Below are 14,655 nucleotides of genomic sequence, written 5' to 3' on the forward strand. Positions count from 1 at the left end.
TGGGAAGCAAAAAGTAAATTAGGTGATTACAAAGTGCAAAGCAAAGTGGTCACAAATGCAGAAAGAAGAGAGAACTGCATTAAAGCTGTGAGGATGTGTGAAATTTGCGGGACCTTTGAAGCACTGGATAAAATGCACTGGTCAGAGGGCTGGTCATCTTCCTCCTGAGCTCCTGAGGAGCTTAAGTCCTGTAAGCTACACTCCCAGGAGAAGCTGAGATCCTGGAGATGGAGAGCAAAGCCAGGGACCAAAGCTGCTGGCTGTGCCCAGCAGGAAGTGAGCAGCCCACTGTCAGATATCGCAAGATTGAGCAGGGAGAAAACTCTTCCCTAAGAAGTGAGACTTTAAACACCCTCTATAAATTAAACACCTTCTTTCCCTGCTTTCTGTCTTGCATCCAGTCATCCCTGCACTTTTGGTCCACGTAGGGGATCTTAATGAGGAATGGTTGTTCTGAAAGACCTCACGGCCTTCACCTCCTTGGCTATTCTCCAGAGCTCTCCTCTCCTTTCACACCTATTCCCTGACACCTTTCCTCCCCAAACATTTCTCATGGGGGTCTGGCCAGTCAAGGTGCTCTGCTTTCAGCAGTCAGCTCCTCACAAACCTAACTCATCCTTGCTTCATCACTGCAGCCCATGGAGGTGTTAATTTCCTCACAAAGGAGGGAGATCTGTTGCAAGTTAAAGAAATTTGTGTGCTTTCTTCTGTCACTGTGAGCAGTTTAGATATGACACAATACCCACAGGTACTGGCTGAGGGCAAATCACTGTCCAACCTTGGAAAAAACCTAACCCAAGAAACAACCAGCCACATACCAAAACCCCCCAAATAGTGCCTGACTTTGACTGAAAGGAAACCTGAGCTGAACTTTAAGAAGTAACTTTCATTCCTGCTTAGAGTTTGCAATCTGCATGTGGATTATTTAAGCACATGGCATTAATCATATTTAAGGGATCAACCCATGATACTGCAAGTGCAGGGTGCACATGGATCAGTCCATTCTGTGACTTAAAACTGGACACCTATTTTGGAAACAGCCATCGCCAGCGGGTTCATTCATCATTTCCCTGTTGTCCTGAAGAATTTTCCTCTTTTTCATGTTCCCTTGTTGTTGGAGTCCAGAGCATCCCTTTGGCTGCCCTGGACGCCTCCAGACCCTGGCAAGAGGCTCAGGGACCTTGGCAAGAAGTCAAAAACACCTGTGGCTTTGATTTTAGCCCATGGGAGAGGCTGCCAACCTTATATGAAGAATTACAAGCCAAAAGGGTTTGAACAGTGTAATAGGGGAATTGACACAGGGTGGAAAAGTAGAATTTTGGGGGTGTTTAGAATGTAATTCAGGGATACAAGGTGGAGGAATCTGGGCATGCCCTGGCCTTTTCTTCCTTCTTCTTGTCCTCTGTGTCTTGGTGTGATGGTGTCACTTCTCTATTGGTCTAGGATAGGGACACACTGTCCAACATAGATTTTAGGTATTGGTACAGGAACTGTAAACATGGCACACATAATTTTGGGTATATAATGTGGGAGATGCCCGGGGCTCGGAGGAGACTGCCGTGACTTCTGTACTAGCTGGACCTCAGCAGGTCAGAGAGAAACTATCATAGATAAGAAAACATAAACAACCTTGAAAACTTGGCTTCACACATTCCAGACCTTTTCTTCAGCAGCTGGGCTAGGGAAAAAAGGACTTTCACTCTGTTGGGTCTTGCCAAGCTGACCTGGACACCTTGTCACTTCGACAATCTTTAGGATTCAGCTTGGGCCTTTTGGAGAGAATATTCCTAAAAAGTGAATACCAGCCATGCTGGCATCAATTTGGTTTGAAGTTTCAGCTATTCCGAGTTACCCCCAAACTTTCCTCCCCCTCCTAATTAATGATTAATCCAAACAGCAACAGAACTACAAGGAACTAACGATGTTGCTGTAATTAAGCCCTACTCAGTCTAAACCCCCACGCTGCAAGCGCTAATTCCAGGATGATTTTGAATTATTTAAATGGAAACCAAACAACCTCTTCTCCCTGGATGACTTTCTTGCAGATATTTTGCTCTCCCTGTGGTCCTCGGAGCACTGGAGTATGTCAGTAAAGAGTAAGAACATCATTTGTCACCAGTGCTACAGAATAAAGCTCCTTGAACTCCTCAAATGGGCTAGCAGGAGTGCCAGCAACAGGACAGGCTTTTTCCAGCAGTTCAAGCAACAGTATTTCTTTGTCTCTTATCCACATAATGCCAGCTAAATTATATGGCAGCAACAATTTTAGATGGACGTGAAATATCAGGTTTCATTGTTTATCCAGGCAGCTGCTTAACTTCATGCCTACAAAGTAACCCCCTGAACTCTCTCTCATGTTCAGTGTGTTATTGCTCAAACACTTGGATAAATGGAGGCTTAAAAGAGTTTATTTTTGGCCTAAACACTGAGCTCTAGGCTGCAGACCACTAAATTTCTTTAGAAGCCTTGATAGCACAAAGATCAACAGGCTCTCAGCTTTTGTCTGGCTTTGTTAGAATAAAGGGGAAAAAAAAAAACCCAAACAGTCCCCCCTCTGCCCCAGGCTGTGCTCGGACAAGCCCTTTAAATCATTTGCACAATCCCCAATATTTAACAAAGCAGGGCCAGGAGTTGCTGGAATTGACACACAACACTTGTGCTGGAACAGGAGGGAACATTGTGACCTGCATCTTCACAATTGAGTTAATAATTAAGCCTTTTCAGACTAGAAATAAAAGTCCATCAATGTTAAGTAGTAAAGTGGGAACACTTGCACTGGCTCTTCAGCTCTGTAGATGTTTCCAGAAACCCTAGGATATAGTTTATAAAGGAAAAGAAAAACAAAACAAAACAAAGGCATTTAGCTAAGCAAACTTCAAATAAACAACGTGCATTTGGGGAAAATTCAAAAGCCAAAGTTCATTTTAACTATGCAAATCTCAAGGCATGGACTAACTCAGGAGATTCAGTACCAGAGCACAGCATGAACACCTTGCAGAGGTTGAAAAGCACTCACTCTGCTTCCAGCATGTGGAAATCCTCCCTGCCAGTGCTGTCACAATGTAATTTTTACCTCATTTTGTTTACAAGTTAAAGCAGTTCTGACTCCCAAGATCTTTCTGTACCAATTTCTGAGACTCCCCACTCACAGCCTGATTTTTGATTTTTCATTTCCCAGACAGCTTCTTCCTGCACCTCCAGTGCCTGACAAACTCCAAACCCACAACATGCAAGACAGGTAAAACCTGCTTCACTGCCAAAAAGAATTTGCTAATTAGATTTAATCCCATTAAATGGAGATATAGAATTTTATAGCAATAGAAATCATCTACTAACCCTGCTAGATTTTCTACTCTGGGATGATCCATACACGTCTTCCTCATAACCATTGGTCTGTTATGGAACGAAAGGGGAAAAAAAAGAAAGACAAAAGAAGGAGAGAAGAAAAATTGATGTAGACCCCGAAGCAAATTTTTAAGCAAGTGTCATCACTTACAAAAGACAAAGGCAGAGACAGAACTTTTCAAAGATACACCAGGAACAGGAGCAGTGCAGGATTAAATCATGATTTCAAACACGAGGACACCAACATTTGTGTCACTACCACTAGAACAGCCAAAAATGTCAAGGATACTCCTGCTTGCCCTTTTTGATCCCTTTTTTTTGCCTCCTCTATTATTACTGGTCTATGTTCAAACATTCTGTGAAGAGAACAGGAGGCAAAATGGGGACAAAAAGGAGATCAGAGACTACAATAAAGGGTATATATCACTGTAGCTATTTACACCTCAGGCAGCTGAACACCTAAAGAGCAGTGAATTGTAGTAGAAGAATTAATTCGGTTTGAGAAATCCAGCTTAGTAAATATGCAGTGCTGTATAAATTCTCTTCTTTTTGATTTTGAGCATCAAAATTAAACCCAGGCAGTGGCCATCTGCCACACCCCAGGATTCTGCAGCAGTCTGAGGGCTCGTAGGAAATTTGGGTGGGCCCAGCTGTCCTCCCTGGTGTCAGGAAGATGTTTTCCCTCAAAGGAAGGAAAACAAACAGTCCCTCAAGGACTATTCCATAAGCAAGGTGAGGTGCTTCAAATCCTTATGGCAGCACTGCTGGGAATAAAAGAAAACAATTAGTGACTCAGTCCTGAGTCTGGGAATGTGGTGGTGAAGAAGAGAGGACAGACCCAAAAGTCTCCTCAATTGACAGCATTAAAAGCTCAAATTTCCCCAGCAATTCACTGTTCTGGGATCACCTCACAATGAGCTCTGGTTTAACACTGGAAACAAGGAAGCCCTCTGTGGATTGGGGCGGGGGTTTGGGAAATTTAATTAGAATTTCTATTAAAATTAAGTTTTGAAGTCCCCATGTTTCAATGTGTCCCCGAAATGAAAGTCCACTAGAACCAATTTGAATCAATTTCCAAGAGAAATATTTATCATCTACTATACAGCAGCTTCCATGAAAAATTAAACAAATTAACTTAGAAACCAGTTCAGAGCCAAGCTGGGAAAGCTACTTCTGGGAAAAGCTTAGATGCTCTATTGAAATGCAATACTATCACCCCAAATGGAAGGCAAACATCCAAGTTTCTTTTATTCAAGAACTGATTTGAAATACTGTCGTAGCCTTCTCACACAGCTTGGCTTCTTTCCAGTTTTTACCAGGTTGTTTGTTTTTTTTTTCCAACTCCTTGAATTTCTCCAACACTTCCCTGAAGAATGGTTAAAATGGATCTCCAGCAGCTGACGGCAACGTTCTGTGCAGACCAATTACCTCCACCACCCCTTTTATTGCTACACTGAGGACTTGTTTGCCTTTTTCAGCTGTGTAATATTGACTAAACATAACCTCAGACCACTATTTGAACCATCCTGTTACTTTGTAATGGTACCTTCATTTTCCCAGATGTGGTATTCCCCATTTGTTTTTACTGTTATTCCATTTTGACAAGTTGTCTCCTGTTTATCATCATATTTATTTTCACTCTAACCTCATATGAAACTGCCTTCACTCCCTGCACTTAGCCAGCCAGGCAATACAGACTTCTGGGGAACTGCCTTTCCCTCCTTAAAAAACCCAGATGATGCTGTCTTAGCTGGGAACAGACCAGCTGAGATCCTTCCCAGCTGTCTTGTTCTCTAACAAAGTTATTTTCCAACTGTACATTCCTGTTACAAGAACGAGATCTGGCCCAAAGTTTCACTTAATGTCACGTAGAGACAGCCAAGAGCCTTACAGTCAATTTACAGTAACATCCTTTATGCCCTTAAATAATTACCCTGCTTAGGACCTCCAGTTGAATTAGCATGATGAATTTTCCATGAGCCCAGGTTAACTGGTTATCACTTCACAGTTCAAGCCCTTCTAAAGGAATCTGCCTCATATTTGAGCCTGAAGCCCCAGAGCTGAGGCCGCTTCCCCTGCCCCTCTGACCCATCCTCTCCAGAAACCTCTCCAGTGCATATTTCTGAAGGCAAATGCTCCAGGCAGCTCTTGGAGAGCAGGGTCAGTTTTATCAGACCTCGCTGACCTTTGTTCTAGGCTATGCTCACATGCAAAGCATTTGACCCTCATGAAAACTGGGACAAATAAAACTGCATACTAAAATGACTCAGTTTTACTTGTTCTCCCTTCTGTGACCCTATTTCTCTCTGTATTTTCTTCTTGCTTTTGACAGACAAAGGAAACCATTTCACTGCCATTGTGTTCATTTCTTGCAATGTTTTTTTACCTTGGGCTGTGGCTCGTGCTGCTCCCCCAGGCTTTCTCAATCCCACAACCAACTTCCAGCCCTCATAAAAATTCTCTGCTCGCTTCCAGTGTAGCAAAGAGCCCCAACCCAGCCTCCACCTGTGATGAGCTAAAGAATAAAGCAGGGATTTATTAAAAGGCCTCAGTGGATCCACCTTGGGCAGTGCAAGAGCCCGCCCAGGGCTACACCAAAGATGAACCCAAAATGGTCACAAAATGGACAACTGGTCACAGGGTCTCTCACTTTTATAAGTTCTACTCCATATTGGAGTTAATTGACCAGTTACAGCTTTAGGTTATGAAGTCCCATCCTGCTTGGTTTTCTCTCTTCCTTCTGCCATTGTTTGTGCTCTTGGGCCTGAGATTTAGATAATTTGTCTTTGGTCCTCAGCTAGAGAAGGAATTATTTTGTCTCTCTACTCTGTGAAGAGAGATCACCACCTCCTAATATGAAGCAGACCCACACACTGAAGCAGCACAGAATCTGAAAAATATAAAAGCTGAAACTTGAGACATCAGTGTCCTCTTCCTGCCTGGAATTGCTCCCCATAAGATTCACCCATGACAAGGGGTGGAATGAGATGGGCTTTAAGGGCCCTTATAACCCAAACAATTTGGGATTCCATGACATTCTCTCAATATTGCCTATTACAGCTCAAGTCAGGCAGCTCCAGTAAGGTTTTGAGTTTTCCCCCATGGTCTTTATGTGGGAAATAAGAGTTTGGATTATCCCACATTTTGGAGATGAGCTGATGCTCATTATTGCCTGGCAAGTGCTGATAGTTAGAGCGTATCCTTGACATTGGGCTGGCAGCCCTCCCACGTGCACACACACGCTCCTGTCCTGCCACAGCGGGTTTGCAGGCAGAGCCCTCTCTGAGACAGACAAAAATACATACTGCTTTGGAGTAGTTCTTCTTTTTGGTCCTCTCACTCTCTAATCCAGCCTGCAGTGGGATGAAGAATGGGGGGTGAGGTCAGTGAGTGTGTGCACACCCCTGCAGAGCCAGGCATGCACATCCCATGCAGGAACAGCAGCAGAGCACGGCTCAGCGAGCACCCAGCAGCCAATCCACCCTCGGAGTCAAACGCCCAGTTATCAGGGAATATTGCTCAAATGCTGAGAGCGCTGGTAAATTTAGCAGCCGTGCCTCCAATCAGCCACGCTGGCTGGCTTCAGTCAATCCACAGGGCTGCCAGCTGTCCGTCCTGACTGTATCAATACAGCCATGCAAACACCCAAACGTGCTGAACTATTCTGGGATGTAGGTCACACACAAATGGGTGTGCTGCGCTCACGATTGGAAATAGCGCCGGGAATGAAGGAGAGGGAAAAGCAGGAGAATCTATAGAACTGCACTGCCCAGTTTGCTTCCTGTAGACACCAGGACACCTCCAGTTCAACACAAGGCAGCAGGAAATGTTTTACTGAGCTCTAATCCTCGTTGCTCCTTTCTGTTCTTTCAGGAGCAGCTTTATCTCCGTGTTCACAGAGCAAATACTCACTGCCCAAGCATTATTATTAAGCTGATTTTGTCCTCTAAAGTGAAGGTAACACAAGCTGCAACTTTGGTAGGCAGTGTGTTTGTCCTGTCACCTTTGCTAGATCTATTTACAGTGAGTTTATGAGAGTTTTATTCCTTTCCAGATCTGTGCTAAAATACATTCAGATGCATCAGGTCCAACCATGGACAGGCTTTAACAGAGACAGTGTTTTAGGGGAAATCCAAGCCATTCTGCTCTGCCTGTGGTAACTACTGAGCTAAACTTAGCTCAGATCTCTCTAATCATTTGTCACTTCTCATCTGAACTCTGTCAGAGAAGGAGGAGAGGGAAGTGGCACCCTGACATCACAGACCACAAACTGCCTCAGGATGCTTCCAGATCACCCTGATCTCAGAGCAGTTATCACAACCTGTGTTAGCTTCTTCTTCTTCATGATTAGTTTTTGAACACACACACACACACACACACACACGACTCTGCAACTTGCAGACTATTCTCACCACTGGGTAGGTGCTGGCATATTCCAAATGAGACTGTAAAGGCATGAGAGGAGAGGAAAATCAGAACACAAAGGAAAACTCAAATTATGTCAATCAAAGGAACTCCCCAAATCAAAACAAACAACAAACAAACATAAAAATAGGCAGGGAGATGTAAATCCCAACTAAAGAACTTTGATAATGCAGCATTTCTTGCACAAAGGTACAAGTTTGGGAGTTGGTAGGATACAAAACAAGGATACACAAATTAATCATGAGTGATTGATAACACAACAATATTTCATGCTGATGGTGTTGGAATAGAAAAGGGACTGAAGAGATGCTCAAGAGCCTCTACAAACTCAGGCTGATGTTACTGAGCTTCCCTAGGAAAATCTGCATGATTTAGAATTGAGCTTGCAGAACTCCTGAAACAGGAGTGGCAGGAGCTGTTGATGAGTTTAGGATCATCAGGGAAGCTGCTGAAGAAGCCTCTCCATGGCAGCTGAGGAGCCACAGATACAGCCAAGCCAGGACTCCCTGGACCCCTTCATCCAGAAGCTCCCCAAAAGCCACCTCAGCATATCTATGGTGCCTGAAGTCCAGGCATCCACTTCAAAAATATTCCAGGAGAAAAGTCCAGAGTGAAACCCACACAGATGAGTGGGGTGGTGAAGCCCTAGGGAGAAGTGAATGTCTGATATTGGCTCATTTCAGTGAAAACTTCCTGCACAGAAGAGAAGCACAGCTGCAAAGAGGAACCCCTGGCACCACCAGCCCCTCACAGTGCAAGGAGCCCGAGTGACAAAGACAGAAGATGAATTTTCCAAAAATGCCATCCTGCAATGATGGAAGGAGAGCCTTCAAGTATCCAAAAAGACAGCATCATTCAGAATTCTCCAAGTCATTTTATAAACTCTTCGTGGACACAAGGCAACTGTTTCTGATGCTGTCCTCAGGTTAAAATAGCTCCATAGCCAAACTGGACACTAGAACTCTGGTGATTTTTTTAAGGTTGATCAAAATTAAAGGAGCTTTTGGCTTTGTTATTTTAAAGACAGATGCAGCAAGACCAAACCTTCACAGATTAGCCACAGATGTGGTCAAATTACTAAAAGCATCTCCCGTAAATCCACACTGGAAAAGTGTTCAGAGAAGCTGTTTACAAGGGCTTGGAGTGACAGGAAAGGAAAGAATGGCTTCAAACTGACAAAAAATAGGTTTAAATTTGGTATCAGGAAGAAATTCTTCCCGGTGAGGGTGGTGAGGCCCTGGCACAGGATGCCCAGAGAAGTTGTGGCTGCTCTCTGGAAGTGCTCCAGGCCAGATTGGATGGGGCTTGGAGCAACCTGGGTTAGTGAAAGGTGTCCCTGCCCATGGCAGCGGGTGGAAGAAGATGAGTTTTAAGGTCTTTTCCAACTCAATCCATTCTGTGATTCTATCAATTAATTGTGAATAGAACAACTGGAAGATGTGTAAGGCTAAATTTCAGTTCAGACTGGCAAATATTTATGTGCTTGTACAATCCCAGTGACACAAGAATGAGGCAAGGAAGCTCTGTCAAAACTTCTCCTGTGCCTGCCAAAATGTCAGCACATCCACCACCAAATGCAGCTTTCTGGGGACAGGGCCTGTGCAACATCACTGAGAAACACCAGTGTGGAAAGTTTCAGCCAGATCCTTCTGGCAGAGAAGGACATTCCTTGCAGAACTATGAGGAATTTGGGGCCATCCCACGGAGCAGCTGGAGCCCTGTTCACCAGGCCAGCATTGGTTATCACAGCCTGAGACTGCTCAGGGAAAAAGGGCCAGAAAAGCTTCTTCAAGGGATGGTGAGGAGGCAGAATGCAGGGCTTCTGCTCTTTAAAGGTATACAAACCACAGGATTGTGTCACAAAAACATCTCAGAAAGAATCAGTGGTGAATTTCTGTGAAGAGAAGATGTTTCAGATGAAGATGTGCTATAAACACAGAGCCCGTGTGTTTGCATCGTGCCACATTACAGCCAGGGATAAACAACCCATTTGTGTTGTCATCACCTTCTAAATAGATAGAATTGATATTTCAACTGAACTAGAGATATTTTTCCCCTCCAAAAAACACTTCCATATGTCAACATTTAACCCTAAGTAAAATAAACACTGCTTTTCATATTCTGCTGTGCAGAGAGGCTTTTCTTCACTGACTCTTTGAAGCTTTGAGGCATCTCCTAGCTCTGAAAAGCACTCAAGTTTGTCATCTGAAGGAAAAAAGGTTTTAGCAGCATTTCATTAGTAGCAATAAGGATTTCACTAAAAAGGGAACAATGCAGCACTTTATATTTTTAAGCACATTTTGTGCAATTTTAAAGTGGGATCCCTGAGAAGGCTCTGCAGCAGAATTTTTTTTTTTTTTTTTTTAATGAGTCTTTTAAACAGTATGTAAAAACAAGAGTTAAGGTTTATATAAATGTGTGTTATCTGGGAAAATACTGTCTGGATGTTTTGAGGAAAAAAACTGTTTGAACTTTTCCTACAGATGAGTACTCAGTGCTTTACTAATCCCACCCTCCACAAAACTCAGGCCTGCAGATGATTTTCAAGTATTTCTACAGCATTTTTAAAGCCAGTAACTAGTGATTGGACCTAAGGGAACAGCTGGAGCTGTGTCAGAGGCATTTTTGGGTCAGATATCAGGGAAAGGTTCTTCCCCCAGAGGCTGCTGGGCACTTCCCAGGGAATGGGCACAGCCCCGAAGCTGCCTGAGCTCCAGGAGAGTTTGGATAAGTCTCTCAGGGATGCCAGGCTGGGATTGTTGGGCTGTCTGTGCAGGGACAGAAGCTGGATCAATGCTCCTTGTGGGTCCCTTCCAGCTCAGGCCATTCTGTTATTTTATGAGTATTCACCTGCAATTCCAAAGCACCCAACACTTATTTCCACTGATCAATCACGTCTGGTTTCTTGAGCTAATAAACACTGACCCCACCAGCACTTCCCATGCCCAAATACCCATTCCCATTCCCAAATTTCCAATTCCAGGAGTGAAACAGGGGAGCTCACAAGGTGCATGCAGACACCAATGTCTTGGCAAAGTCCTTCCTGCAAGAGTGAAGAGCAGTGACCACAAAGGATCCTGCACAGGGCACACACTGGAGACAATCAGTGATCCACTTGAAAAAACCCAACATGGAACACGTCCAGGACAGTCCCCTCAGAGTGTGGGGGCACAGGGGGACAGTGACACCCATACACAGACATGCACACAGAGGTTGCACAGTTTACCAACCCTCAGGCTTCCACGGCTACCCACTGACATGCGCTCATCTTCATCCGAAGCCTAGCGAGAGAAAGCGTAGAGACAAAAAAACAGTGAAAAGAACACAGGTAACAGGCACTGAGGCAAATGCTGATGGCTTTGATGGGACAAGAGGAAGGGAAATATGCACAAACTCAGTGTTTTTTAAAAAATTGCACTGAAAGTATAAGCAGAAAGCAAATGAAATCATACCCTGCTCAAGTAACAGTCAAGCATTTTACTGCAGGGTGAAGGAGGAGCTTGCTCAGGTGTTCCCTGCTCGATGCTCTTGGCCCTTTGACTAATATTAAACACTCCAAACAGGTTAGTTCCCCACTTTTCACCCCCTTTATTCTTGCACATTTGCAAAAGCTCCCTGGAGTGACTGGGGAGAGGGCAGAGAAGTCAGGAAGTGGCTTTGGGGTTTCCACTTGCCAGGGGTGGCAGGAGCTTGTTTTGGTTCCTTTTCTTTTGAGAAGGAAGTGCCTTACACACGTCTGTTTTCTTAATCTGTAGCGTCTGGCTGAACAGAAAAAGCAAAAGTAGGTACTGACCGAGGCATTTCTTCGGGCTCTACGGGAGTAACGCTCACTGTCTTCCTACCAAGGCAGCAGAGAGAAAACAGAGGGAGGTGTTGAGAGGACAAACACAGCAACAGAGCCTTCCAGAAACACACAGTGAACTCCAGGCACACTTAGGAGCCAGTAAAGTTAAACCAAACAACGTGACATGACACCCTGTCAAAGCAGAAAAACCCTTCCTCCCTCCTCTGAGACCCCGAATTTCCTCTCTGCTACGCAGCCTCTGTGACACTGGAAACGGCGTCAAGATGTTTTATATTTCAACAAGCTGGTTTTAGAAAACTGATTTGCCAATGATTTTAGAAACAACAGTAGAAAACAGCAAGAAAAAAAAAGGTTTCACCATTGTAGTCAACAGATTGTCACAGGTAAGCTGATTTCCAAGCAAGGGAACTGCCAGTAAGGTGGAGTTATGCTCATCCAGCAAGGATTTGAGGAGACTCTGTGTGAGTCTGGGGTGGCTGGGTGGTCCATGCAGACCAGTATTTATTGATTAATTATCAAAGACCAAGGAATCTGGGGAGTTTGGGAAGTTACCTTCCACACTGGAAGCCAGCTGTTCAGTTTTGCCTTTTCCAGTGTGCACTACTCAGCTTTCCAGGGCAAGGCCACAGCTTTCAGCTGGCATCGCTGCTAACTGGTTTCATAAACTTAGGGTTGAAAGACATTTGAAGCCAGTGACTTCCAGCCCATTAGCAACTTCTTCATTTCATATCACGGGTGTTAAAACAGTCACATGTTGCTAGTGGCCAAGTCTGCAGCTGGTACTCACTGGTTTTAGCAAATTCTAAAATCCAGGACAGGGTACTATTGGAAAAAAAGTTAGGATTGCCACATTAACAGTAATCATCCCTCTAAGGGGTTCCCCTGGGCCAGTAAGTGCTAAGGGAAATGAAACAGCGTGAGTGAAACTTGCCCACAATTTACCTGAAGGCAGATTTAAGAAGACTCAAGTGGTGATAAAACCCACAAAAAGTAAAATGAGCACAAATAGTCCCTGTATCCCAAGGGGCTTTAACAGGTTTTTATCCTAATCTAATCTTCCAGTGACAGCATGGACGCAGGTCTGTAAAAAGAGATGGCGCTAACCCAGTCCTTGCCAGTTTTACAGCTGATCAAAACTCACATTTCAGTTGGAAAAGCACGACTGTGGGATTGCTTGGAGCGAAACTCACACTCCCAATGCATGAAAATACCTACTTGGAGGGATCTCAAACTCTATGAACTACACAGAACTGCAACATGCAAAAGTTGTTGAGCTACGTTGATCAAGTCCTACCATCCATTGCTCGATGTCTCCCCACTTAGTATCCAGCCCATAATATTTCTACGGACAGAAAAGGGGAAAAAACAGAATTTAGATGAGAAAAGCAAACACAGAACATTTAGACATGCACTGCCAGGCCTTGGCCAAGCACACAGCTCCACACTAACATGCCATGAGAGCTGTGCCCCGTGGCACCGGAGCCCTCCGCAGCAAGTGCCTGGGAAAAGCTGCCTGGAAAGGAGAAAGGGCAGCTTGGGCATGACCAGGGTGCTCAGCAGCTTCTTCTCCCTCAGCACTGCAAAACCCTCCATGCTGGGGGACAGGAGCAAGGAGAGTAATGAGTCTTGAATTCCTGACCCAGTTAAGTCAAGACTCATTACAAGGGAGGCGAGCACAGGACACTTCCAGGATGAAAATTACTGTCAAATCATGTTTCCCGTAAAGTTTTGTCAAAATGGGCAGACAAGTTGGATACAACTCATCTCTGGGCACCCTGATTTGCTGGATTAGAGCTCCACAGAGCTCCTTTCAGAGCACCAGGGGTTTTGCCTACGTTTGACCCACCTGACAGCAGAGGCAGCACCAACAAAGGTACAAGAGGACAAGATCCACTAGTGCAGGTGAAGACAACACTGGGAACTTCCCAATGAACTTGAATTTCCTCCAGGCAGCAAGTTGTTCAAAAATCCACAGTTTTAAAGGGAATTTTCTTCCTTCCCAAACAAGCCTGTCAAATCTGGTCTCAGAAATTTTGCGTTTTTAATGGTGCCCATTAAAATGATTCCTGAGTGAATTAAAATCACTGGCCTAAAGTGCAGCAATAGGCAAATGGAAATCCTGCTTAATTAAGGAAGAATAATATGCATTTTAGAGCTTTCTTACAGGCTTGAGGAGGCAGGAGTAGCAACAGCCAAAACCTTAGGAAATTATTTTCAAAAAACCCCAGAAACCTATTCTGTATTGTGCTCTGGTTTTAGCACTCGTTCAATGGTATTAATGTAATTTTATTTTCACCCTTAAAATCTCATTCGCTATTTATTGATAAACCAAACCAAACTGCTGCACATTCTTCAGTGCTGTATTCCTTTATTCCCACTTCAGATTCATAACCCATGCACCAGGTTGTTCTCAAAGTAACTGTTATGCACATCTCAGCCTGAAAACAACCCCTGGAAATTCCATGAACTCCCAGAGCTGTGTACATGAGAACCTACAGATTATATGCTTTGTAGTAAAGCAGGTCAGGTAGAGCCTTATATTAGAGGCTTTTTAGCCATTAACAGACTGAGAATATTTTCTAACACTAGAAATCAACTTAAAAAACTGAAACACACTATTAAAATGGAGAATCCTTTTTCACACATCGCAAGGATCCATAAACACCCTTGTAATTTTTTTAGGGTTTGCTGCTTCCTTTTCATGCCCTCTCACTGTCTGACACTGGCTTTTGAATTCAGCCTTGCAAGAGGCAGATAAGGAAACAGCTCTTACAAGACTTGCTCTGTCACAGTTTAAGTTCCACTTACAGGCCTTTCCTTCTCCGTTTCAAATTGCTTAACATCCCCTGAAGAAAAATCTTAATGAATGAGACTGCCCAGAGACTATTTTAATGTATTAACTTTTAAAGAGCACATGTCATACTGGACTGAACTGTCAGCTTTTAAGCTCTCAAGCATTTTGAACCTTCACAGCCACTTCTCTCAGTTCTCCCTCTACACCAGCTCTTCTCTTCTGCCCCCAAGGGCCTGATTCCAAGGGGTTGAAGGAGGAAATGGTGCTTTTCCATTCATTTAGGTTT

At 44.1% G+C, this 14,655-nt stretch overlaps 1 protein-coding gene across 41 annotated transcripts in view; it reads right to left on the reverse strand.

The window, feature by feature from the left end:
- LRRFIP1 (LRR binding FLII interacting protein 1) overlaps positions 1 to 14,655 on the reverse strand; it is a 103,142-nt gene that overhangs the window by 34,982 nt on the left and 53,505 nt on the right. For 16 of the 41 annotated variants that reach the window (XR_012056909.1, XM_030277077.4, XM_030277073.4 and 13 more), the window contains exons 4-9: positions 12,870 to 12,917; positions 11,564 to 11,608; positions 11,001 to 11,051; positions 7,758 to 7,790; positions 6,651 to 6,698; positions 3,337 to 3,393 (exon numbers count right to left, since the gene is read on the reverse strand). The exons of 3 other annotated variants lie outside the window; for them this stretch is intronic. Coding sequence is in view for 37 of the 38 variants with exons in the window: in XM_030277077.4 (XP_030132937.1) it covers positions 3,337 to 3,393; positions 6,651 to 6,698; positions 7,758 to 7,790; positions 11,001 to 11,051; positions 11,564 to 11,608; positions 12,870 to 12,917 (282 nt within the window). In the remaining variant the exon portion in view is untranslated. The remainder of the gene's footprint in view (positions 1 to 3,336; positions 3,394 to 6,650; positions 6,699 to 7,757; positions 7,791 to 11,000; positions 11,052 to 11,563; positions 11,609 to 12,869; positions 12,918 to 14,655) is intronic. 22 more of the 41 variants (XM_041717260.2, XM_041717256.2, XM_072931892.1 and 19 more) reach the window with 9 other exon arrangements.

The sequence above is a fragment of the Taeniopygia guttata genome, chromosome 7, assembly GCF_048771995.1.
Source record: "Taeniopygia guttata chromosome 7, bTaeGut7.mat, whole genome shotgun sequence".
Taxonomy (NCBI): domain Eukaryota; kingdom Metazoa; phylum Chordata; class Aves; order Passeriformes; family Estrildidae; genus Taeniopygia; species Taeniopygia guttata.